Source organism: Saccopteryx bilineata, chromosome 1 (genome assembly GCF_036850765.1).
Source record: "Saccopteryx bilineata isolate mSacBil1 chromosome 1, mSacBil1_pri_phased_curated, whole genome shotgun sequence".
Taxonomy (NCBI): Eukaryota; Metazoa; Chordata; class Mammalia; order Chiroptera; family Emballonuridae; genus Saccopteryx; species Saccopteryx bilineata.
The window spans coordinates 190,319,813-190,344,396 of NC_089490.1; the positions used below are offsets into that span (position 1 = coordinate 190,319,813).

General features: G+C 45.4%; 1 protein-coding gene across 2 annotated transcripts in view; it reads left to right on the forward strand.

Moving 5' to 3' along the window:
* RNF150 (ring finger protein 150) overlaps positions 1-19,611 on the forward strand; it is a 189,064-nt gene extending 169,453 nt beyond the window's left edge. For both annotated transcript variants that reach the window (XM_066233023.1, XM_066233027.1), the window contains one exon: positions 11,304-19,611. In XM_066233023.1, the coding sequence (XP_066089120.1) occupies positions 11,304-11,422 (119 nt within the window). In that variant the 3' untranslated portion in view covers positions 11,423-19,611. The remainder of the gene's footprint in view (positions 1-11,303) is intronic.
* Positions 19,612-24,584: the final 4,973 nt, after the last annotated feature.

Below are 24,584 nucleotides of genomic sequence, written 5' to 3' on the forward strand. Positions count from 1 at the left end.
TGAGAATGTGTGTTCTTACTTCTGTCCTCCCCTCCATAAGCCCTCCCAGAGAGAGGGAGAAGATGTGCTGTGTCCTGCAGCCTGACCTTTCAGCTAGCCTCTGTGTTTCCATCAGAGGCCTGTTCTCGAGTTTCTCTTGGCTCTCACGTTGAACGATCTTATAACAGGGTGATCCTTGTGCAAGCCATGGGGATGAGGCTGTCACATGGCAAATGAGCTGTCTACAAAATGTTGATGCATTGACCTACATCTAGCAACACTGAAGAAAGAGAACATTTTAGAAACAGTGGGGTAGTGGTCAGGGGAAGAAAGGACAGCCTTTGTCCATCAGCACATCAGTGGACAAAGAAGGAAGCCAAGAGGCTTAATGGGAAAGGAATAAAGCAAGTCCTCAGTAAATATATGAAATACACTAAAGCCATGTGTTATCTGGCTTAGCATGTGCCAGGCACACTGTGAAGTGAAGCAGTGTGTTACTATTATCACTATTTTATATAACGAAACCAATGTGATTGATTTTTCAAGCAGTTTATCCAAACAAGTATTTCTTATGCACAAACATAATCCACGCATGTTAAGTAAAGCCATGACACGTGTTAGCATTCAAATCCCTCTATAGTTTCAGTACACTGTCGGGCAGATAAGTTATCATTTGCTCACACTGCTAAAGATGGCCGCTGCTCTCATGTGCTGATGCTCTCACATGATACAGCTGATTGCCCTTCTTGCTTGGGAAGGGGCTTGGTTATGCTAATGTGTGTTAGGGGAGGGACTTTCATGCCAAAAGTTTTAAAAGGACGAGCTAGGAGGCCATTTTAGGGAGAGTGACCACATTGTTGTAGAGAGGAAGAGCCCATGCTGTAGCAGGCAGGGAGGCCACGTGGAGGAGGCAGCCAAAATGGCAGAATGGTGAAGGAGGAGCCAGTTTGTACAGGAGAAGGACATGGGGAACAGAGGTGAATAAGACTGGTGAGGTAGAAGCCTTTAATTCTAGAAAAATTCGGATGAGTTAGTGGCTTTGGGAGCCCTGAATGGAAAGGGAAGTGTTTTTCAATTGTGTGTTTTCACTTGATTACCAAGAGTGAGTCGAGAATAGGGGTCGAGAACCTATGGCTCGCAAGCCAGATGTGGCTCTTTTGATGGCTGCATCTGGCTTGCAGACAAATCTTTAATAAAAAAAATAACGTTAAAAATATAAAACTTTCTCATGTATTACAATCCATTCATTTCCTTCTGCTCATGTTCATGGTTGCGGGTGGCTGGAGCCAATCACAGCTGTCCTCCAGGACAACACTAAATTTTTATTGGATAATGCCTAATGTACACAGGTTGTTGTATGGCTCTCACAGAATTACATTTTAAAATATGTGGCATTTAAAATATGTATGGCTCCCTCAGCCAAAAAGTTTCCTGACCCCTGGTCTAGAATAAAGGAAAATGGACCACCAGTTTTTGACTCCACAGTTTCTTTATGATTTATCCGGATTAAATGCAAACCTATACGGGCCAGGCGGCTTTGATGGTGGCCGTGGCTACTGGCCTTGCATACACCCTATCTTTCCAAACCTGTGGTCTGTATTCAGTGAGACCAGTCAGGAAATATAGAGATCAGCTGTTGCTGAGCTGTCCTGCTTCTGCTGGGGAAACCCCTGGCACTGCTGCTAATTAAGAAGTCAGGATCTTCCTCCTTCAAATGCTGTAGAAACCACTGCCAGCACTCCTGTAGCCCACAGTAACCTGCCTGAACCAGAAGAACAATAGCTTCCCTCTTCCTATTGCTTTCCAATCTCCTTGGCAGGACTTAAGAGAAAGCCAGCTGGCAAGGGAGTCTGGGAAATGTAGTTCCCAGCTTTCTAGCTCCCTGTAAAACAGGAAAGGGTGGAGTACCTACCAGCTCCATCTGGCACATAGCTTATCTTTCTCCAAAATCTGAGTTACAGCCAAACCAAACCATCCACATGCCTGACGTTTGCTCTGTTGATACCCTGTCACGCTGGTTCTCCCAAAAGGAATGCCATTTTTTCTAATCTTTACCCTTAACATACTAATCAGACTTCTTGCTACTGGATTACACATCACCTACTTTCTGAACCCTCTTGGTTATTCAATTGGAGGTGAAACTTCCCCCACCCCTTTATTTCCTTATTATTTTGTTTATTCCTGGTTTTTTAGCATAGATCACCTTGTATTAAATGTGTAGATACAAGTCTGACCTCTTTTACTGGATAGAATTCAACTTAGAGGCAGAGCCTGTGTTTAGGTCATCTTTGTCTCCTCCAAACCTCATCAGCAGTGCTGTGTACCTAATAGGTGTTCAGTGAATACCTGTTGAATGAATGAGTGAATAAATAAATTGATGGATAAATAAAGCCTATGGATAACCTTATACAGTTGCAGAAATAGGTGTGTCTGCACAATCCCTGCCTCTCTCTCTCCATCCAGTACCTTCCTCTTTCTTGCTCTTTTCATTCCTATCATGTTCACATTGCCAGGAACCTGCCATAAACCAAATATTATGTCTTATGTTCATGGTTTTCTATAGGTTTTTCTAACTCAGGATTGTAAAATAGCCATTGACAGCATAAATGTTCACTAGATTTTGCCTCTTTCACTGCAAAAATTAATGTAAAGCTAATGCAAAAGTCACCATGTCCCTTCTCTTGGCACTTAGTAAGGAATTAATAAATTGAACGGTTAAGGAAATTAGTAAAAAGTTTGAGCCATTGAAGAAAATATTTCTCTTGCTAGATGAAGTGTCACAGGGAAAGAAAACCAGCCCTGGCCAGATGGCTCAGTTGGTTAGAGCATCATCCTGAAATGCAGGCGTCACGGGTTTGATCCCGGTCAGGGCACATTCAGGAACAGATCGATGTTTCTGTCTGTCTCTCTCCTTTCCTCTCTCTCTCCGAAATCAATAAAATTTTAAAAACATGTAACATTTAAAAAAAGGAACAGAAGAAAACCAATGATGAAGAGAGAAGAGCCAATTGAATTCATAACTCTGTGGCCTAATTTAATACAGAGACTTCCAGGTAGTTCTCCTTTACCAAGTCAGAATAGAAACAGTGCTTTACATCCCCCTCCCATCTAAAAGGTGAGAAAGAATTTTTTTTATTTTTTTATTTTTCTGAAGTTGGAAACGGGGAGGCAGTCAGACAGACTCCCACATGCGCCCAACCGGGATCCACCAGGGGACGATGCTCTGCCCATCTGGGGCATTGCTCTGTTGCAACCAGAGCCACTCTAGCACCTGAGGCAGAGGCCATAGAGCCACCCCCAGCACCCGGGCCACCTTTGCTCCAGTGAAGCCCTGGCTGCAGGAGGGGAAGAGAGAGATAGAGAGGAAGGAGAGGGGGAGGGGTGGAGAAGCAGATGGGCATTTCTCCTGTGTGCCCTGGCCAGGAATTGAACCTGGGACTCCTGCATGCCAGGTCAACACTCTACCACTGAGCCAACCAGCCAGGGCCAAGAATTTTCTTGATTTGAGACCATGTTGGTTTTTTTTTTATAATCATGAGGCAAGAATTTAAAAAGGCAAAAGTACCACTTACATCCAAATGATTTTAGGAGTCACTTGGCCAAATGAATGAATTTATATCATCAGCCTAGAACACATGTTCCTAGAGGTGGCCAAGCATTGATGGTGAGGACAGCTTAGCAGCCAGAGAAAAATATGACAGGTCTGCCATTCCAGAATAGCACAGTTGTCAACAGTAGGATAACATTTCTGCCCCTTTCTATGTACGTGACCTTGGACAAGTTGCCTTCACCTGTAAAATGTGAAGCAGTCACTGGAGTCATCAGACGCCTACTTTCAGAGAGTGGCTGTGAGGATAAACATCCACAAGGTATGTAATGGCTTAGCACAGTGTCTGACACGTACAGAGGAGTCGGTACATGCTAGCTATTACTGTTACCGCACCACCTCTAAGCAAAGTGACCCAGAGGCCTGCCATCCGCACAGCAGAAACCCCTCGTGAGAGGGAACATTCAAACCACATTGGGAAGCTTTTCTTCTCAGAAATTCTTGTTAACAAAAGAATCCAAAGGACTACATTTCCTTATTGAAAACACTCTGCATTTGAAGTCTGATTAACTTTCCCACTAAGATTGTGATAGGGAATATATGGGCGGCAACCCAGCGCTAAAAAACTCAGTGCTAAGAACAAGATGAAAAGCCAGTCTGCTGGGGCATCTCCACAGTGGTGTTCTTGTGTGACATGGGGTGACTGGAAAAGATGTCCTACTTTCAAGAAGATAGGCATCGGTGGCGTGGACAAAAAGATGCCGTTTTGCTTTGAAACTTTATTTTTCAAGAACATTGGGGGAAAAAAAAAATCCAGCTTTTATGTGACCCAGAGCAGCTCCCAGCGTGTGCACCCTGGAGAATCAGAACACCTGGGAGAGGATACTCACTGCCACGTTCTTTTCTCCCACCCCAGAGAACTCTTCTTCTGGGCGCAACGCACGTCATCGCCTAATCGAGGAGGCTCACCCGGCCTACCGCCACCTGTGTCTTCGTTCAGAAGGAAGGCAGCCGAGTAAATAAATGTCAAACCTCACTCTAGGAAGGAGAATTTCCTGCTTTAGCTTTGAATGGCCACCATAAAGAAACAATTAAGTTAGGAAAGCACTGACTTCACATCGAAAGAGTCGTATCTGGTTAATAGAACATATGCTCAGTGAAATGGGAACCAAAATTATGCTTTGATAAAAAAAAAAAAAAAAAGCCACACCCCTCCTGTTGCGTCCCAGAATGCATCCTCCAGCTCAGCCAGGACATAGGCACACTGCCGTGGGTGACTCTCAGCCTTTGCTGGTTTCTGTGAGATTCTGGTAAAAGCAACCCTTTCACCTGAAAAATGCATATATGCTCATGACCATGAAAATATGTGTGCTCTGGGTACTTGAACTCTCCTGAAAGTCCACTTATCCTTTGGTTAAGAGTCTCAACTCTGAATGGTAGATACATACGGTGAAGTTCATGGACTCCAGAGTCAGTCAGAGCTCCGTTTGAAATCTGGTTTCAACTCGACCGCCCGCCCTGTGAGCTCAGAAAGTTTTTAACCTTAGTTTTATCACCTAAAAGTGGAAATAATAATTCTTCCTGTGTCATAAGTTAATCATGAATATTAAATTAGACAATCTATTTAAAGAACTTCCCATAGTCCCTGGCATATACTAAGTACTTAATGATCTTTACTATTGTTATTAGCTAATAATATACAAAACTTGGTCCTGACAAAGCCAGAGTGGAACTTCAGTACAATTTCACTGTTATAAACATTTACCAGTGATGGGATTCTAACATGAGAATGTTGACAATAGCATCGGCCTGAGGCAGGGAAGTGATAAAGATAGGCTAGGTGTGCCCAAGCCCAGACAGGACAGCCTTCAGAACCTTACAGTTCAGGTTGAAAGACACCAACAATTGCAATGCCTATTTCTCAAAGGGAAACCTGTGACTCCTTAGGTAACATCTTATGTATTAAAGGGGGAAGACATAACCCAAAGATAGTAATAATTTGTGATATTTGCCTGACCAGGTGGTGGCACAGTGGATAGAGCGTCAGACTGGTATGCAGAGGACCCAGGTTCGAGACCCTGAGGTCGCCAGCTTGAGCGCAGGCTCATCTGGTTTGAGCAAAGCTCACCAGCTTGGACCCAAGGTCACTGGCTTGAGCAAGGGGTCACTTGGTTTGCTGTAGCCCCACAGTCAAGGTACATATGAGATAGTAATCAATGAACAACTAAGGTGTCGCAACGAAAAACCAATGATTGATGCTTCTCATCTCTCTTTGTTCCTGTCTGTTTGTCCCTGTCTATCCCTCTCTCTGACTCTATCTCTCTGTCTCTGTAAAAAAAATAAAATTGTGATATTCAAAAGGGGGTGGGGAGGAAGAAGAGGGTAAGAGGGGATAAATGGTGATGATGAAAGGAGACCTGACTTGGGTGGTGAACACACAATGCAATATGCAGAAGATGTATTGTAGAATTATACACCTGAAATCTGTATAATTTTATTGACCAATGTCACCCCAAATAAATACAATTAAAAAGTAAAAATAACCATATTAATAATAATACATTGTGAAATTAATAAAACAAAATCCCACTGCTGAGAATTTTTTGGTTAACCACAGTTAAGCTACTGATTGAATTTCTTCAGAATCAAATGTGGAAATACATATATGAAAGCAGTAGTTATAGGTCAACAAAGTAGGTTACAAGGCTTGATTTAAAACAGTCTTTTCTGCTTACCAGCTAATGAGATTCCTTTTAACACTGCGATAGAGGTGCCAGGCTGAGAACGAGATGACTTGGGGTCAGCCTGTAAGTCCACCCTCACCGATTCAGGAACACCCACAGAACCTCGTTTCCTTGGGGGGTGGACGTTGTGAGTCAGTGCCTATAAGGGAGGTCAAGAAGCAGAATCTATTTAAAAGGAAGAAAAGGGAAATAAATCAATGGCACGATGTTCTCTGGCCATTTTCAAGCTCTTAGGGGCTCCCCCCCTGCAGTGCTCTGCCCTTCCCCTAAATAGATTTGCAACTCAAATTTCTACACAGGCCAACTCCATAATCTGATCCAATGCAGCAGACTGTTGGCCAACCGTGGTGCCCATGAGCCTCTGTGCTTCGTGCTGGGGGGGGGGAGGGGCAGCACTTGCCCAGCTCACCCCAGTGATTTCCATCTGGGAACCGGGCACATGTTGCTACATACTTATTTCCCAAGATAAATTTAAATATAAAATTGTATGTGAAATACCTGACTTTTTAATAATGGTAAATAATACCTGACTTTTTAAAAACGAATCATGTCGGAGGCACCAGTTTGATCTTTGGTGTTAAGTGCTCTGCACCTGAGTTGTCTTTCTGTTCTTGGTCTCTTCTTGGACAACCTCATCTGCTCCCATGGTGTGTATATAATACCTTCTCTGTGTTGCAGCCTCCCAGATGTACTGATTGTCACAGCCTCTCCTCTAAACTCCAGACTATATCTAGCCACCATCCCCACATCAACCTTGGACTTCCTACGGGCACCTCACACAGCACATGTGCAAAACTCAGCTCTTGATCTATCCCCACCTACCCAGCTTCCAGTTTCTCTCGCTCAGTAAAAAGTCTCTGTATTGCTTTAAAAAATGGGGGTTACTTGACTTTCTCCTGTCCTGCTGCCATTGGCCAGTCCATCATTTGTCTCTGTCGTGCTCTTCTAAATGAATTCTTCAGTGTGTCCCCTTATCTCCATTCCTGTTGCCACAGTAAGCCACCGTCAGGTTTCATCTGTTTTCTGCAGTAGTTTCCCCTGGATTCCCTCCAGCCTTTGTCCTATTGGTCTAGTCTTCACGTAACAGCCAGAGTGATCCTTTACAGCAGTGGTCTCCAACCTTTTTTGGGCCACGGACCGGTTTAATGTCAGAAAATATTTTCACGGACAGGACTTTAGGGGGGACGGATAAATGTATCATGTGACCAAGACAAGCGTCAAGAGTGAGTCTTAGACGGATGTAACAGAGGGAATCTGGTCATTTTTTAAAAATAAAACATCGTTCAGACTTAAATATAAATAAAACGGAAATAATGTAAGTTATTTATTCTTTCTCTGCGGACTGGTACCAAATGGCCCAAGGACCGGTACCAGTCCACAGCCCGGGGGTTGGGGACCACTACTTTACAGTATGAACTGGATCGCATCATTCCCTGTTTAGATTCTCTGAATGTCTTTACCATGAAGGAAAGCCAAAAGGAGGAAGTATGTCAAGTAGGCATGATACTACTGTGTTAAAAGGACTAAGAGGATTTCTTTCATCTGTAAAGCAGTACTAATAATATCCACATTGAAGGGCTGTTGTGAGAATTCAATAAAGGCCACTGTTATTTTTGTTATTTTTGTATTAGCCTTTGCAGGGCAGGACTTAAAATTTCTGTTGTTATTGGCTACTTTACAGTCACCTGCGGAGAACCTTCTAAATGTCTTAATGGCAGTGTTTTCCTTTATGTAATCATGGTCTCAAAGTAAATGATCTCTCTTGATTAAAGGATAAAATTCTGCTTTTAATAATTATGGAACAGACCAAGCTCAATTAAAAACATAAGGCACAGTAAAGAATAATTTCAGCTTGAACTGTGGTGGCGCAGTGGATAAATGTCAACCTAGAATACTGAGGTTGCCAGTTCGAAATCCTGGGCTTGCCTGGTCAAGGCACATATGGGAGTTGATGCTTCCTGCTCCTCCCTCCCTTCTCCCTCTCTCTCTCCTCTCTAAAATGAATAAAAAAATAATTTCAAATGTCTTCAGATCATTTTTCAACGTGTTGAAATGGAAAATAATTAGATAATGTAGTTGATGCAAATGTCACACCTCATAAAAACTGAACCATTCTTTTGCAAATCTCTATTTTTATTGTTTTGAATTCATCTTTGCCTTGAGCGGTGCAGGACAGCCGATTTCCAAAATAGCATCGTGATTTTAGCAGCCCATAGAGTGTTGGCAATCCCCATGGCCCCTTTTTGCTTTTAATTCACACATTTCTATTTAGAAAACACCACAGTGGGGTTGAATTCATGAAATCTGCTGAGGCTGGTGGCTGAAGAGCAGGAGCGAGGGTGAGAAGCCCCCCATGCCAGTGCTGTCAACTATCTCCATGGGACCCTGAATCTGTGCTGCCTTTTTTTTTTCTTACTAGATCTGTATGAAAGTCACAATATCACCATGATGGAGCTCTTAACGGTACCTCAACATGAAATAAGTTATATCAGAGCAAAAGTTTTATAATCATCAGCTTTCTGCTATACTTAGACATTTTTTATTACATCTTTTAATTGCATGTTTCATTGGACATACAAGGTCTTCTGGTTTTATTTTGCTGTTGTTGCTTTAATCTTTTTCTTTTTTTCAAAGTCTTTTGGTTTTAAAGCTGCCTTTCATGCAGCTGAGCTCCCCTGACTCCTTTGTTCATACTCCCTAGCTTGACTCTGCATTCCAGTCATATTTAACTATGATATGATGTCCATCTAAGGCTCACTATCACCTCCAGACATCTGTATGTGCTATTGCTATGCTTAAAAGATTCTCTTCCTCATTCACTTGGCTAAAACACAAGTTATCTTGTAGGACTCAATTTAGACATCACACCCTATGGGAAGCCTTCTTTGACTCAGAGAAGGGTTACATAGCCTTCTTACCTGCTCCTATAACACCAGGTACCTCTTCCACCATAATGCTTATCCCATTGTCTTATGATTGACGAGCTAATGGGCCGCCACCTGAATGGGAATCATCTCACTCTTACCTGTATTCTTAGCACTTAGCACAATTCTTAACATAGAGTGGGGACTCTTTATGTCTTGAGTGAAGAATGATATAGTCACTAGCATTTTTTGGTTCCCTTGCCTCTAGTTAACTTTCTTAGTCAACCTCACTGCATAAAAAGTGTTGAGTATTTCTGTCTTTACTTCATAGTGTACTGCAAGCACCTTCTTATGTAACTTCAAATTCTCTGGAAATGTCGCTTTAATGGTTGTAACAAGATGTCCTTTAGAAACTAACACAGTTTATTCAGATATTCTCTATTGTTAGACTTTGTTATGTGGGATGTTATGCTGCTATAAATAATGATTAAATGAATGTTTTTGCATCTCTGATTATTTCTCTATAATACATTCTAGAAATGAAATTACTCGGTGAAAATTTCACAGTTCTACATATAATGTACTACTTACCTCAATGTACTATAAGGCTATCTTTTTTTTTTTTTTAATAAGAGGCAGGGAGGCAGAGAGATTCCTACATGTGCCCTGACCAGGATCCACTCAGCAAGCCCACTAGGGGCAATGCTCTGCCCATTGAGGGCGTTGCTCCATTGCTTAGCAACTGAACTCCTCTTTAGTCCCTGAGGCTGAGGCCATGGAGCCATCCTCAGTGCCCGGGGCCAATTTCCTCCAATTGAGAGAAAGAAAAGCAAGAGGGGAAGGGGTGATAAACAGGCACTTCCCCTGTGTGCCCTGAATTGGAATTGAATCCAGGACTTTCAAACGTTGGACCAACGCTCCACCACTGAACCAACTGGCTATAGGGCAAGGCTATCTTTTTTAAAGAATGAAGACTTCATGAACAAAAAGACTAGCTTGTTTTTACCTCATATTTATTGGTCATTTTTATTATACTCTTCTGTGGATGGTACAATAGTAACTTGCCCATTTTTCTGTTGGCCTGTTTCTTTTTTTATAAGAAATTTTTCTTTAGATTTTTTAATTTATTCATTTTTAGAGAGAGAGAGAGAGAAGGGGAGAGGAGCAGGAATCATCAACTTCCATATGTGCCTTGACCAGGCAAGCCCAGGGTTCGAACCAGCAACCTCAGCGTTCCAAGTCGCCATTCTGTCCACCATGCCACCACAAGTCAGACCTAGTTTTCTCATAAATTTAAATGCTCCAAATTTGTTAAAAATACAATCTTTTGTGAAATTTTGACAAATATTTCTAGTGTGATATAAGTCTTTGATCTTACTTTTAGTGTTTTTATTTTTTAAATTTTATGCATATTTATCCATCTTTTCTTTTGTGAACTGTTCAATTGTTTTTTTATAAAGAATTTATTTCTCTGCTTAGATATATATTTTCTTACTTAGAAATATTTTCTTCTAGCTTGATTAATGGGTTTTTTCCATTTAACATTTTGATCTTTAAGGATTTATTTTGGGCAACAGTGTGAGAAGGGGCTCTAACTAGATGTTTGTCTTTTTTACAAAATTGTCAATTTTTAAAATATCTTCTCTCGACCTCCAAAGAAATGCTATTAAAGAGAATTATACTGAAATAACCAGCACCCAAAGACATAGCTCAGTGTTCACCATGAACGTTTTTTCTTTTTTTAAAAATAGCTAAATAAATCTTTAATATTTCTAATTGCAAATGTACAGAAATTACACAGCCACACAGTCTTAGAACTCCAACAGCGTTCCCTGTCTGTTATTACAGAGTTAGAAGTCACAGGTGGAGGGAGCTCCAAGTTTGCAGATCTGCCCTTTTCACATAGTTACAAAGGGGGGTGCAGAGAGGTGTGGGGGCCAGGTGTGCAGAAAGGAGGAGGGCTGCTTCCCTGGACAGTCTGCCTTCTGCAAACACGGTGAAGGGGAGAGGTGCACCCCAGTCAGATGCTCTGGAGGAGCGGGATCTGGGGGGTGTGGATCTCTGGCTTCAGTTCCCCACCCTCCTTACTGGGCATTTGGAAAAGAAAGCCTTCATTTATAGGAAGTCCGGTAGTTTCATTGACCTATGAACTTTGCTCTCTCCTCCCAGGTGAACAGGAGCCAGCCGTAAGCAGTGATTCCGATATCTCGCTGATTATGGCGATGGAGGTTGGACTCTCTGACATAGAACTTTCCACTGACCAAGACTGCGAAGAGGTGAAATCGTGAAATGGCAAATGTAGAAGAAGAAAAAAAAAGGACGGTAGGACCCAAGGGGAAGGAAGGGAGCAGTGCCCCAAGACTTGGACCAGGCACACACAACTCCAGAACGCCTGGCCACCTGCAGGGCGCTCTGCTCAAGAACAGTCACGAAAAGCAATATCCAAAGTCAAGTTGATCAAGGCGCAGTTTCTCTGTCTCTATAACAGCCAACAGCCCACGGCCTTGGCAGCTGGGAAGTTGAAGGCTGATTTTTCCCTCCTGTGTCTTTGTAGACACACACTTCACAAGCTCCTAACACAGACTGAGAGGACACTTTAGGGCTTCAATGTATTCCGGGTCTTATTTTCTTGTTGTGGAACAGAAATGTTGTGTTTGTTTAATTTCTTTGGCAAGTTTCTTTTTAAAGACTGTTTAGTTGCCTTCAGGTCCAAACTTTTGTTTTCCTTCTGATTCACTCCAGCTTTCCTATAGGGTTGTGTTTAGAAGCGCCAGTTCCTGCTGAGATCAGTTTGTATTTCATCTCTGAGATTAATGACCTTGACCGCTCAGTGTGAAGTGTGCATGGCTTTGGGAAGTGCTTCAACACCCCGAAACAGTCACAGGCCAGCTTTCATTAAGAATCTAAATTCTCTCCAATGGATCTTTAAAGCCCCAGCTGCCAGACACCCCACACTCAGCACTGAGTCTGCTGAGACCATTGCTCGTGGGTCTCAGTGGGACATCACACTGACTTCCACTTGCCAGGCTCTGCGAACGGCCCACGCGACAGGAGAAGGAAGCTCTAGGGAGGCACTTTAATTTGGATTCTCACAGTCTTTGGCTGAAATTCTGAACTCAGAAGTTCCCTCCAGGGCATTCTGGCCATTCTCCATGGCTGTAGGGCTTATAGCTGGAACTACAAGCCCAGTCTTAAAACCAAGTATCACACAAATTCTTCCTGAAAGCAAAATGTCTGTTGAACTGGTTTCCCCAAGGCTAGAATAGGCTCTGGTACATCCAGTGGCTTGGCAGGAGATGGAGCCTTTAGAAAAGTCAGCTTTGAGCCTGGTGTCCACCACGCCTGCAGGCGGCAGGGGCGCCTGGGTGTTACCCTAGTTCCCAGCACACGTCTGTTCCTCCAGGAAGGGTGAAATGAAGCCATTACAGATGGCTTCCTAGGGCTCCCTGCGTGGGTCCAGATTTTAAGTAAAGAAGGGGGTGTGAGTTGGTGAACCATGGGGTCTAAAAAATGTTGGCTCATCAAGTGTCTCCTGAGAGAGACAAAGAGGGAAAGGAAACGAGCTCTGGAATGGATTCTACAAACCACCCCATGTTTTGAAACTGTTTATGTTTGTAATCTTTTTTTTTGTAACCGTGACAGAATTGTGCTATTTTTTCTCCAGTGGGCAATGTTGTAATACATTAGACTCTCCCTGGTGCATAGACGACTAAGGTAGTGACTGGTTTCTTGGAAGAGTCAGGGATCACCTGGCCCTCTGCAGGAGGCGAATGCGTGGGCTGACCTCGGGGGAGGAGGCTCCCTCGCTGAGGTCTCTGCACTGTGGACGAGCTCTCTCCTCACGCTCATACCTGTTCGCAAGTAGAGTTTGGTTCCTCCGGAAAGCCCTGCTGCCTGCCAAGTGTGGCTCAGGGGACACCGCTGGATGCTCCTCTGTCACCTCCTTCAACCGTGTCCTACTGGATGCTTTCTAAGGAGGTAGCAGGGCAAGGAACACGGTCGTCACCTTCAGAAATGTTGCATCTGTCTAGGGGCCCACCCTTCCTGTACGGAAATCCAGGGAGTTACGGGGACAGCACTGAGCCAGGGCTCAGGAGATCCCGCGGAGCCGCACGCTTGCTAGGCCTCAGCTTCTCCATATGTAAAGTGGAGGAGTTTATCAACACGGTGCCCAAGGCCCCTGCCAGCCTTTGGACCACCAGTGAGCATTTTTCCCCAGTGGCAAAGGGCAGGAGTCCATTTTTTCCTGTAGTGAGGGCCCATAGCTGACTTTCTACCTTGGGAGGCAGGGTTGCTGGTTGTAGAACATGCAGTAACAGCTTCTGAGATCTGGCTCTCCCAGGCTGCTGAGAATGAATGATCCCAATGATGGACGTTTTAAGCCCCAGCAGGAGTTGTTTGGTTTCCCCTTGGTTTAAATCCACCGTTAGCCACAAGTTCGCCATCGGCAGGCGCCCTCAGAGCCTGGTTCTCAGGGTGCAGTTCCTGCCCGCACGGCGTTTCCTTCTCGGACAGCATGGGCCTGCACCCCTGCCCCGCCTCCAGTCTGCGTGGCCCAGAGCAATTCTGGTATTAAGTCGAGTGGAATTAGAAGGATAATTAGAAGGATAATTCAACAGCAAAAGAAATACGCCTTGTATTCCACACCCAGAGAGTGATGCCTTTTAGTGTGCATCGTCCTCTGTCTGGGGACATCGCCCTGTCGCCACCTGCCGGGGACAGGTGCAGCAGGACTGAGCACATAGGCCGCGGCTGCCCCTCTGACGCTGTGGAGACGCGAGGGGCCCAGGAGCTTACTGTGGCCCGTGGGCCTGTCCCCAAGGGGGTTCTGCTGCAAACACCCTGGCTCTACAAGGTTCTTTACTTACCAAAGGTCTGTTTCTGGAGGAGTCTCTTGTGGCTTTGGTAGCTTTAAAAAATGTGTTTTAACCAACATGGTAGGGTACAAAAGAAATGGAAACAGCCCTTCACCTCAAATGTTCCTGCTCACCTCCTACCAAAGACCTGGGGACCCCATGATTCCCAAAGGGTATCAAAAGGTTAGGGACCCTCTAGACGTATATGCAAACTTTATGTGTGTTCACTAGTGTGCATCTTTCTGTCCTGAGTGTCTAGACCAGTCCTGTCCAATGGACATGGAGTACGAGTCGCACGTGTAGTTTTAAGTTTTCTACCGGCCACATTAAAAAAAAAATCAATAAATAAAACGTAAAAATAATAATATATTTATTTAATCCAATATTATTGTTTCAACATGGAGTTCATGTAAAAAGTGTTAATGAAATACGTCACATCCTTGTTTGTCCTCAGTCTTCTGCAGAGGCTCACGGCACACCTTGGTGTGGACAAGAGCCCCACAGGACAGCACAGGTCTCCGGCGTCTCAGATGGTCTCACCTGGTCCCCTGGCCCTCACAGGGGAAAAGGGTTAAACCTTATTTACTTCCCAAGAGAACTAGACTTCACCCAAACTGCCTAAGGACGGGCCCAGAGATCCATTTGTCTGGTAATAGATAAACATTCAGGCCGCCCTTTCTGAGATCTCTGCGTGAACTTTCCAACCGCACCACAATGTCCATTACCATTTACTGTTATTTCCCTGACCAGTTTTTATTTTTAAAAATGTCACACAAACCAGGTTGATTTGGTGCTGAAACAAAATTACATCCCTCACATCTATGGCAGAAACCCTTAGACAGCTGATGTGGCACCCAGGGGCCAAAGAGAATTCCAAGCCTTAGCCCCTCGCTGTCCTGCCTCCCAGCGGGGCAGGGGGTCTTCTCCCAGTCCCCTGCCCCCTAGGGATTTGGGAGGGAAATGCGGGAAGTTCCATATTGACTCCAAATATAAGACTGCCTATGGCCTTACTGAGAAAACATCTTTGGGGTTTGTGACTGCCCAGCCACGGTGAGTTACGGCTGCCTGCCAACAGCCCATCTCTCCACACTTGAAGTCAGCGTCCCCCTCCCACCCCGAGGCTGTGGACGAGAGAAGGAGCATTTCTATTCCATAGAGTAAGGTAGAGTCGCCTCTGGGAATCGCTGCCCCTCTGTAGCTGGTCCCTTTGGAAGGTACTGAGCCTTGATCATGAATACAGCACCTGACGCCTGGTGGAGCCTCGAGGGTGAGTTCACAAACTCCCCTGAAATGTCAACAGCCTGGCGTGTTTGAGAAGGCGGAAAGTGAAGAGCGGCAAAGGCACCTGCCTATTCTGTCATCACGTAGGAGCGTCATAACCATGGAGGCAAGTCTCTGTCCAAAGAGGTTGGTTTGTTTTGTTTTGTTTTCGGCATTTCCTTCATTTCTGGTGGAAACATCTCTGGACGTTCACGGCTCTGTTTTTGGTCATATGAAAAAGTGTGGTGCCCCGTGGCAACTCCAGTTAGTGCGTTGACCTCTTCGTGGTCGCCATGCTTCTAGAACTCAAAACGCTGACAGCCTAACATCGGAATCTTTCTTATTTACGAATTTTTGTTAGAAATTCTTGCAGTGTGAACACAATACATGACATCTAGTTATCCGTGGAGGGCCTCCCCTTGACTGAACACAAAGCAATTTCATTCTATCAAAACTCTTTCAGGAAAACAGTCTGGGATATAGAGTCCTCTAGGGAGTGAGGACTCAGACCTCCACAGTCCCGGGGTCCCCGAGGCAATTTCCAGGAGCACTTTGTCTGTGCTGTCACCTAGACTACGTTCTCTTTTCTGTCTCTGTGTCGGCTTTCTCTGACTGCCTGTCTCATTCTTCATACGCACACCCACACACATTCTCCTCCCGCCTGTCAGGACCCGGTGGTTCTAGATCGAGCGAGTTACTAACGTGGTGGCCATTGTCCGTGTGGCCAGAGTTTTCTTCTTATTTCATGGCAGCGCCTGTGTTTACACAGCAGAGGACGCCCAGTTCATTCTAAAGGCAAATGACCTTCCTCTGTAAAGGAGCTAGCCCCCGTTTTCACTTCTCAGATCTAACTGTATCACAGACCCTCTGTAATGACTGCCCCCCCCCCCGCCAGGTTTCCTTGCCGGAAAAGTCTCCCAGGTAAATAATGGTGAGGAAGCGACTCCAGAACGCTGTCTAGATGTGCTATCCACCCCCTCCAGCACCTGTGACCTTCCTAGGTCCCTGGGGTTAGGATTTCTTAGAAAAATGTATGGGCCAGGCGGTAGCTAGTGGCCACTCATACTTGTTAACATTGTAGCATGAGGGCTTGCTCTTTGTAAGTGATCTGAGAGGCCACTTCTCCCTTTAGACTGAAAAACAGACACAAAGCAACCATCCTAAAGTGAGGGGCACAGGGCTCCTCAGGCACTGCTCTGTGCCCCAGAAGCCCCTCATTCATGCGATCGCAGGGCGGGGACTGAAGAGCACGTTGCTGATGGCAGTTAAGGGGACGGTATGAATACTACCCTGCAGGTAGTCAGAACAGAGGATGGCAGGATGTGAACATGGATGCTTTTCCCAAATAAATTCTCAACCCCTAGGTTTGGAGCTGACCTGTGTGTGTGTGTGTGTGTGTGTGTGTGTGTATGTGTGTTAAGGAGTTAAACTCATGATTGCAGGGAAAGTTTGGATAGCCTGAAAACAAAGTTAAATTCTGAGAAGCGAGTATGAGTTTCTCATCACTTACCTCTTCCCTTTTCCTACTCGTCTCCCCATCTCACAATAGAAACAATCGTTTTTCAAGATCCTTTGATCAGTAGCCACATTCTTCCCCTCTGAGTCTTTTGGCAGCGCTAAATTGTCATCCCAAAACTAAGGATCCTAGATGTGGACCCTTAATGATCGAACCCTTTAATTGCAGAAAACTTGCTTCTTCTGCCAAGAACCTGCTAAGGCCATTCACATCTCTGCTGGCCACCCTCTGCTCTAGGCCTGCCCGGGGCGTCCACAAGTGGCTTTTGTCAGGAATCTCAGTGATCGAAGACCTCATCCTTATTATTATTGACGTCTGCACTTCCTACAGAGCCATTCACTCTGGAGCCACCAATCAATACTTGCTGATGATTCCATAAGGCAAGAAGACACACACATCTCTTAAGAGGTCTGCAGGTGTGCACAAAGCACGGGAGAAAAACCTGTGGAGAAGGTAGTTCAGCCTGGGTTGCCATAGTCACCGCTGGGCAGGAAGTCTACAGTCTTATCATTGTCCTTCCAGCAGAGGGCTTGGAGAAGCAGGGAAAATGTGGGGACCACATGTGCCCAATAAACCAAAGACAAATTACCATCTAAATGGCACACATTTCTCCCATTGACTAGTTTAATTCTCTCCTAATGTTCTTGTAAGAAAAAAAAAAAAAAACCCAGAAGGTGAATTGCCTAGTTGATGGAAACTGAAATCTTCAGGGTGGGGGGGTTTCTCTTGCAGGCTGCTAATTGACCTTACTAAATCTGAAAATCTAAATAAAACGCCTTGTGGCCTTAAGTCCCACAGCATCGTAAATATCTGAAAAGTTTTTGACAAATCTAGCGCTTTATTCAACTCAGAATATTGTTCTCTTGGAGAATGTGACGGTTTTAAATAGCCAAAGAGTTTTCCTGGGTAAGAGTTAGTTAATTAATACCCCACTCTTCTGAAGAAAATACCAAACTGTCACCAGTACTAGTTGGTAGAGCGGTTGAAGAAGGACTACTAACATAGGAACTTTTCAGTCTGCTTTTGTGTTGGCATCTATGGTACTTACTTTCTGTAGGACATTATTGCAAAGGGGCAGAGCGCCCCCTGCTGTAAAATCGCCATTATTCTTTCAGCCTGTAAATTTTAGAGTCCTCATTTCATCAGCAACTTAGTTATTTGCCTTTTATCTTCCAATTCTCTCAGTAGTTGAGAATTGAGTATATCAAAAGAGCAACGAATGTCACAAACCCTGAAAAGTTGAAAAAGAACCCTACCGAAGACCTCACTGTCAACAGCCCTTTCTTCAGCAGAATGTTGACACGTGTTGTTGGCTCTGTTTGCAAAATTAAAAAAAAAATTGCCTCTGGCTGGAATGTTTGTACAGAGTTATAAGGCAAGGGCCTGATTGTTTTGTAAGTTATCTCAGCTTGATTCTTGTCAAACTGCAAAGGAAAATCAATAAACAGACTTCTTTCATATGAATGTAGATATGAAATACGGACCTGTTTTGTACATGTACATAATAATATATTGACATCCTACTTTCACGTTAGTAATCTGAAATGGTTGTGCCATTTTCTAATTAGAAAGAGATGTCGAAGTAGGGGAGGGGTGGAAGGGCTGTTATTTTTATAGTGGGATGTTCCTTATATTTAGAAAACTTGGAGTAATTTTGTATTTGTGAAAAGTTACATTCCATTCACTTCCTGCAAAAACAATGGGTCTTATTCTTCCAAGTGATTGTGAGCTGGGAGAATGATAATTCTGGTTTCCAAGGGAGCCTTCCAAGAAGTACGTACATGACGCCCAAGTCCATAGACTGTGGGCCATGACCAGCAATTGTCAATTCAATAATGTGAAAAAAGAAAAATCCAACTTACTTGAACAACCCTGTGTATATAGCACATTATTTCCCCTGAAAAAGACATCTGCTGTAAAGAATGAATTGACCGTTATGAAATAGTCGGGGGGGGGGGCATCAAAAATCAATCTCTTATAGCTCCCTCATAGCAAGGAAAAAAATCCAGTGGGTTTATTTGTCTTTTCTAAACAGGAATTGTGTGCTTTTATTGGGGAAATGAATGATGTCACAGGTAGAATTTGACTCTGTTTCCCCGTGAGGTCTTTCTGGCCCACCTGCTGACCACACACGTGACAATGGTCCCATCACGGCATTCCCTACCCTGTCCACGTTCGGATCGTGAGACTGAGCTTCCATGATGTATTTGCCACACGACTCAAAATCAGCCAAGTTATTCCTGATGCCCTTTGCGTGGGTAACCTGTCATTTGGGCTTTGGTTAGCTCTTAATTGCTGAAAAATTTAATCATCAACTATGTAGCTATTTTACCCAACCACCGTTTTCTGTCCAAAGTAACAGGCATATGTAAACAGTTAAGGCAATGTTGATTTTCCTTTCTTTTTTCTTGTATAAATCTCATTTCTTCTTCCCCACGATGGGCACCTACCTTATTACTTCCAAAGCACTTTATGTCTCGAAATACAAAGAAGTTAAAAAAAAATAAAACAAACAAAAACAGTTTTGAAAGGGATTTGTCTTCTATTAGGAGACACGGGCTTTTCTTTCGTTGAGTCTACTCTCTGTGTGCTTGGAAAGAGCCTAACCAGTGTGTCTTGTGCTGGGAGTGATACAGTGTTCGGGATGAGAGTCGGAACCACTCAAACGTGCAACATGGCTATTTTTGTTATATAGAAGACTATTGTGTAAATAAGTGCCATCATGTTCTTATGTACTGGTTAAAAAAACAAAATGCAACTCTCATGATTGAAAAGGATTGTGAATTCCAGGAAATTTCATTGCAGAATTTTGTTTGGTTTTGTTTTTTAATAAAATGGAACCAGACGCTTGCGTTTGTGTCGTTCGTATGTCCTCGCTGTGTTGCCCGGTTTAGAGTGCTGGGGGGGGGGGGGGGTTGTGGATTTTCAAACCCTGATATTTATCATGCAACCCAGATTGGAATAAAAAGAATGGACATGAATCACCTCGTCATTTCTCTCAGGTGAGGCAAGTGCTGGGCACCAGACCTCCTCGTAGCTCTGTTCCTCTCAGTGAGTTGATTAAAGGAGTTCGAACAATTTGGAAGAAGGGGTGCTAACCATGCCTGTGGTGCTGGCACACAGGAACGGAGCTCTGTTCTGACCCCACGCAGGGTTACACCGCGGGAGGGCTCACCCGAAGGGCTGGGGTGGCCAGGTCCCTAAGCAAGGCGAGGGAATGCTAAGGAAATAAGAAAGGTGGGAGCCGCCAACCTTGGAGGGAGGAAAGGAGAGGCCCCTGTTCATTGCTGTCGCTCCCATGGAAGGACCAGGCTGCTCGGTGGGTGTGGCCCGCCCAGGGTTGCAGCTTGGCCCCTGCAGGAACAGGGGGGTTGGCCCTGCCCAGCGCAGCCCAGCCTTCCTTCCACCTGGCCCCTCCAGGGGTGTGGCGGCCACACAACCTCCTGGCAGAAACCCAAACTGCACTGGGCACCGCGGGTGTCCTCCTGAGCCCTCTGCTACCCAGACAGGGTGCTGCTGGGACAACAGTGGGAAACATCAGCGCCTGGAGGCTCTGCTCTTGGGGCCAGTCCCTGCTCAGCTCCCAGATAGGAAGCTGTTCTCCAGGGGCAGTCAGGAACCATAATGAGTGTGCCCCATTAGAAGGCCCCTTAGGTGTTTTTTATGCTTCCCGTGTTACGATATTTCTCTCCCTGGACGCCGGTTGTCTTCAATGAAGCTGACATCAGGCACTGCGATGCTAGATGCAGCACAGAGAACCGAGGTCAGTTTGGTTGGAATAAGGCACAAAGCAGCTATGAAAAGCTTCCTTGAAGGCTTTTATTAAGTCACCAATGTAACTGTGTGTTGCTCAGCTTTTCTAAAGCTGATGACAGGACTCCATTTTTCAAGGGTCGTATGTTTCGACATTGCATGAGACGAGACCATGTGTGGGACGTGTTGGTGTCCGAATTGGGGAAAAGCTGCTGGAACCGGTTTGCCGCCTCCCCATCGCGGGTGCCCCACAGACTGTCTTGTCTCCCTCTGGTCCCTACAGGACGGTCAGCCCACTTCCTGCTTCACCTGGAGTGGAGATGCCCCAGGGAACAGGGGACCCGGCTAGCTCAGAGACACCATGTGCCAGGGAGCCCTGGGCAGCCACATGGCTCACTGTCTCTTCATCAGGTTCTATGCTGGGCTTTTGTTTGAGAAGTCAGGCAGCATATTTGTCCTTTTGGGGATGAAAAATGGAAAACTCCCCAGAGGTTTATAACAAGTCAGCAGGCCAGCTCTGCACCCCATTCTTAGTCTATGAACGCCTCTATTTGGGGTACTCATAGCTAAACCACTATTCAGAAAACAAAGAAGGGGAGGTCAGTCTTTTCTTTCTTGTTGTTTTTCATTTTCTTCAACCTTGTTTGAAACTAGCCCATATGCTATACAACAGACTACAAGCACTGTGAGGCCAGCTTCAGTATTATTTTTCCTCCTTTTGTTTATTTTTTCCTTCTTTTTCCAAGTGAGAGGAAGGGAGATAGAAACAAATCCCTGCATGCACTTCAACCAGGATTCACCCAGCAACCCCCATCTGAGGCTGATGCTCTGCCCATCTGGGGTCATACTCACAACTGAGCTATTTTTAGCACCTGAGGCAGAGGCTCCACGGAGCCATCCTCAGCACCTGAATCAATGGAGCCATGGCTGCGGGAGGGGAAGAGAGAGGGGTAGAGGGAGAGAGAAAAGGGGGAGGGATGGAGAGGCAGATGGTCGCTTCTCCTGTGTGCCCAGGCCGGGAATCGAACATGGGACATCCACACGCTGAGCTGACACTCTACCACTGAGCCAACTGGCCAGGGCTACTTTTCCTCCCTTTATGACCACAGAAACCAGTGTTCAGATCTGATGGGAAAGGAACTGAAGGGTTGGTCCCTCCTAGGTCTCACAACGCCTTCTAAGCCCACATCAGTACCCCTGCTCGTCTCGCCTTGGCTGAGAAATACACTGTGCCAGATGGGGGGATGGGACAGGCGAGGGGAGAAGGTGAATTATTGTTGCTCTGTGATGATCACACAGGGGAGCGATAGTACCAGCTCACGAAAACTTCAGGTGACAACTTATGAGATGTTTTAGGGCAAGTGTTCCATCATCTTTAGTAATCCAAGCACAGAAAATTAGTTCACCTCTTATCCCATCACACCCATCGAAATGGAGTCTCCCTCCAGTCTCATTGTGACCATCTGTTCCTGGCTGTGAGAAGAGTGAGGGACGGTGACCTTTCTACAGTGCCATCTAAGCCCAGGGGAGCCCTGTGCTCACCGTGATTGGGTCTCCCTTCACCGATTCGCTGTCACAGGCAGGATGCCACCTGAAGTCTCCAGATGGTGGAGCCTCTGCTCGTGGGCACAGTGGGAGGTGGACACTAAACTTCCGAGCCCGTCTGATCTTTCTGTTTTGGAAAGCATTTCCACACTGTCCCCGTGGGAACATTCAGAAGGTCTGGTCAGAGTCGTGTCCCCCCACACACAACCTCAGCACCCCCTCCGTGTCTCCCTCCAACATGCTTGCCTGCTTTGTTCTCCAGGATCTTCTACTAAACTGGGAGCCACAGCCAGCCCCCACGCAGGCAGCTGCCCTTGGTTGCTATGAGAGCTGTATACACAACACAGCTGTCGCTGATATTATAGCTCTAGCGGGAGCCAAGGCTCTCACATCTCTAAGAAAGAAACACACATAATCCAGCACTTTGGAAATGGCATCAGCATCTATAAATAACTGTGAGAGCAGAGAAGTTAATTGGGAATGTAGGATAAGGTCCCGTCACTATGGGCCTGGGTCTGGTGCTGCACCAGCAAAACTCCCAGGAAGTCTAACAACACGCAGACTTCCCTCACAACAGGGAAAATTAAAGGGGCCCATTGCCTCTTGTCATTTTCCCTTACCCTCTTTTTTATTTCCTCTGCTTGCAAAAAGGAGAAAGAGGAAAGGGAGGGTGTTAATTCGGGCCAGCGCCAGGGCTAGAACTTGGGTTTCCTGACCCCATTGCCAGCTCTCTGGGCCGTGCTCTGGGATTTAGCATTCTTCCATAAATGTAGGCAGCTCCACACGGCTCAAGACTCTCTGGAATTGGAAGCAAGAAAAACAAGAAGTTGGACTTGATTATAGTGATGGGGAGATTATCGTACAGTCCAGAAATACTCCCCGAACAGGAACAATTTTAACCTGCAAACAGAATAGGGTGAGGCACACTCGATATGTAAGCAGACACAAACATACACACTCACACACACCCACACACTCATTCACTCGCACGCACCACCACCAGCACCACCGGTAGGTACCTGCTGTCTCACTTCAACTACACCAGAAAGCTCATTGCATTAAGATCCCAATGGGAGTTACTACTTTCCAGAATCACTGCTTCAAAATAAAATTAGTTATTATTTTGTGCTTTCCAAAACGAACCCACAGGCAATGGCCGGCCCTCCTTCTGGCCCCCAGTCTGGTGCTGAGAGTGGCTTGATGAGAAGTACAGAGGAAGGACTTCTTTGTCTCGTATTATGGAGGGCCTAGAAGTCAGAGACACCACAGAACACTCGAAAACATGGGGATAAAATACCTTAAATCTCCTAAGAGGTTGGGAAAATAAGAGAGATCCCTGAAATCCAGAAACTTCTGCTTGGTTGGCTCAGTGGACAGAGCATCTTCCCAGTACACCGAGGTCATGGGTTCAATCCTCAGTCAGGGCACAAATGAGAAATAACCAATGAGCGCACAACTCAATGGAACAACTAAGTGGAACAGTGAGTTGATGCTTCTCTCTCTTTCTTTCTCTCTCTGTTTCCCCTCATTCCTCTCTCTCAAATCAATGGGAAATTTTTTTAAAAGAAAAAAGAAAGCACCACCCAGAGGAGAAAATGACCATGAGAAAGGGAGTTTGCCCTGGCTTCATAGGCTGATCCTCCATGGCCCTGGGGTCCACAATTTATTTTTTCTTTAAAGGGCCAGATAATAAATATTTTAGGCTTTGTGGATCACATATGATTTCTATAACTGTCTTTCACTATTGTCGTATTAATAATCCTTTTAGGCCCTGGCCATTTGGCTCAGTGGTAGAGCGTCGGCCTGGCGTGCAGGAGTCCCGGGTTCGATTCCCGGCCAGGACACACAGAAGCACCCATCTGCTTCTCCACCCCTCCCCCTCTCCTTCCTCTCTGTCTCTCTCTTCCCCTCTCGCAGCCAAGGCTCCATTGGAGCAAAGTTGGCCCAGGTGCTGAGGATGGCTCTGTGGCCTCTGCCTCAGGTGCTAGAGTGGCTCTGATTGCGGCAGAGCAACGCCCCAGATGGGCAGAGCATCGCCCCCTGGTGGGCATGCCGGGTGGAATCCCAGTCGGGCGCATGCGGGAGTCTGTCTGACTGCCTCCCCATTTCTGGCTTCAGAAAAAATACAAAATAATAATAATAATAATAATCCTTTTAAAATGTACAAACTGTCATTAGCTCAAAGGCCACAGTAGAATGGCCTCAGGAAGGGCTTTCAGAAGACAGAGACAAAGCCCAGGGTCAGAGTCAGAGACCTTGGCTCCAAACCAGCACCCGCAGTAGGGATAGACGAGGTACAGATTTAGAGTGGTCTCCGAGGCATTGTCGCACGAAGGGTTTGGTAGAATCACACCCTCATCTCACTGAAGGTACAGTCTTTAGATCCACGCCTCCTAGAAATCCTCACAGACAGACCAGGTTTCAGGAATATGAACTCACAGTCAAAGATCACAACACAACACCCAGAGAAGTGAGCCGTTGGGAGGAAGGGAGTCTGGAGTCAGACTCAGAGAGGTCCAC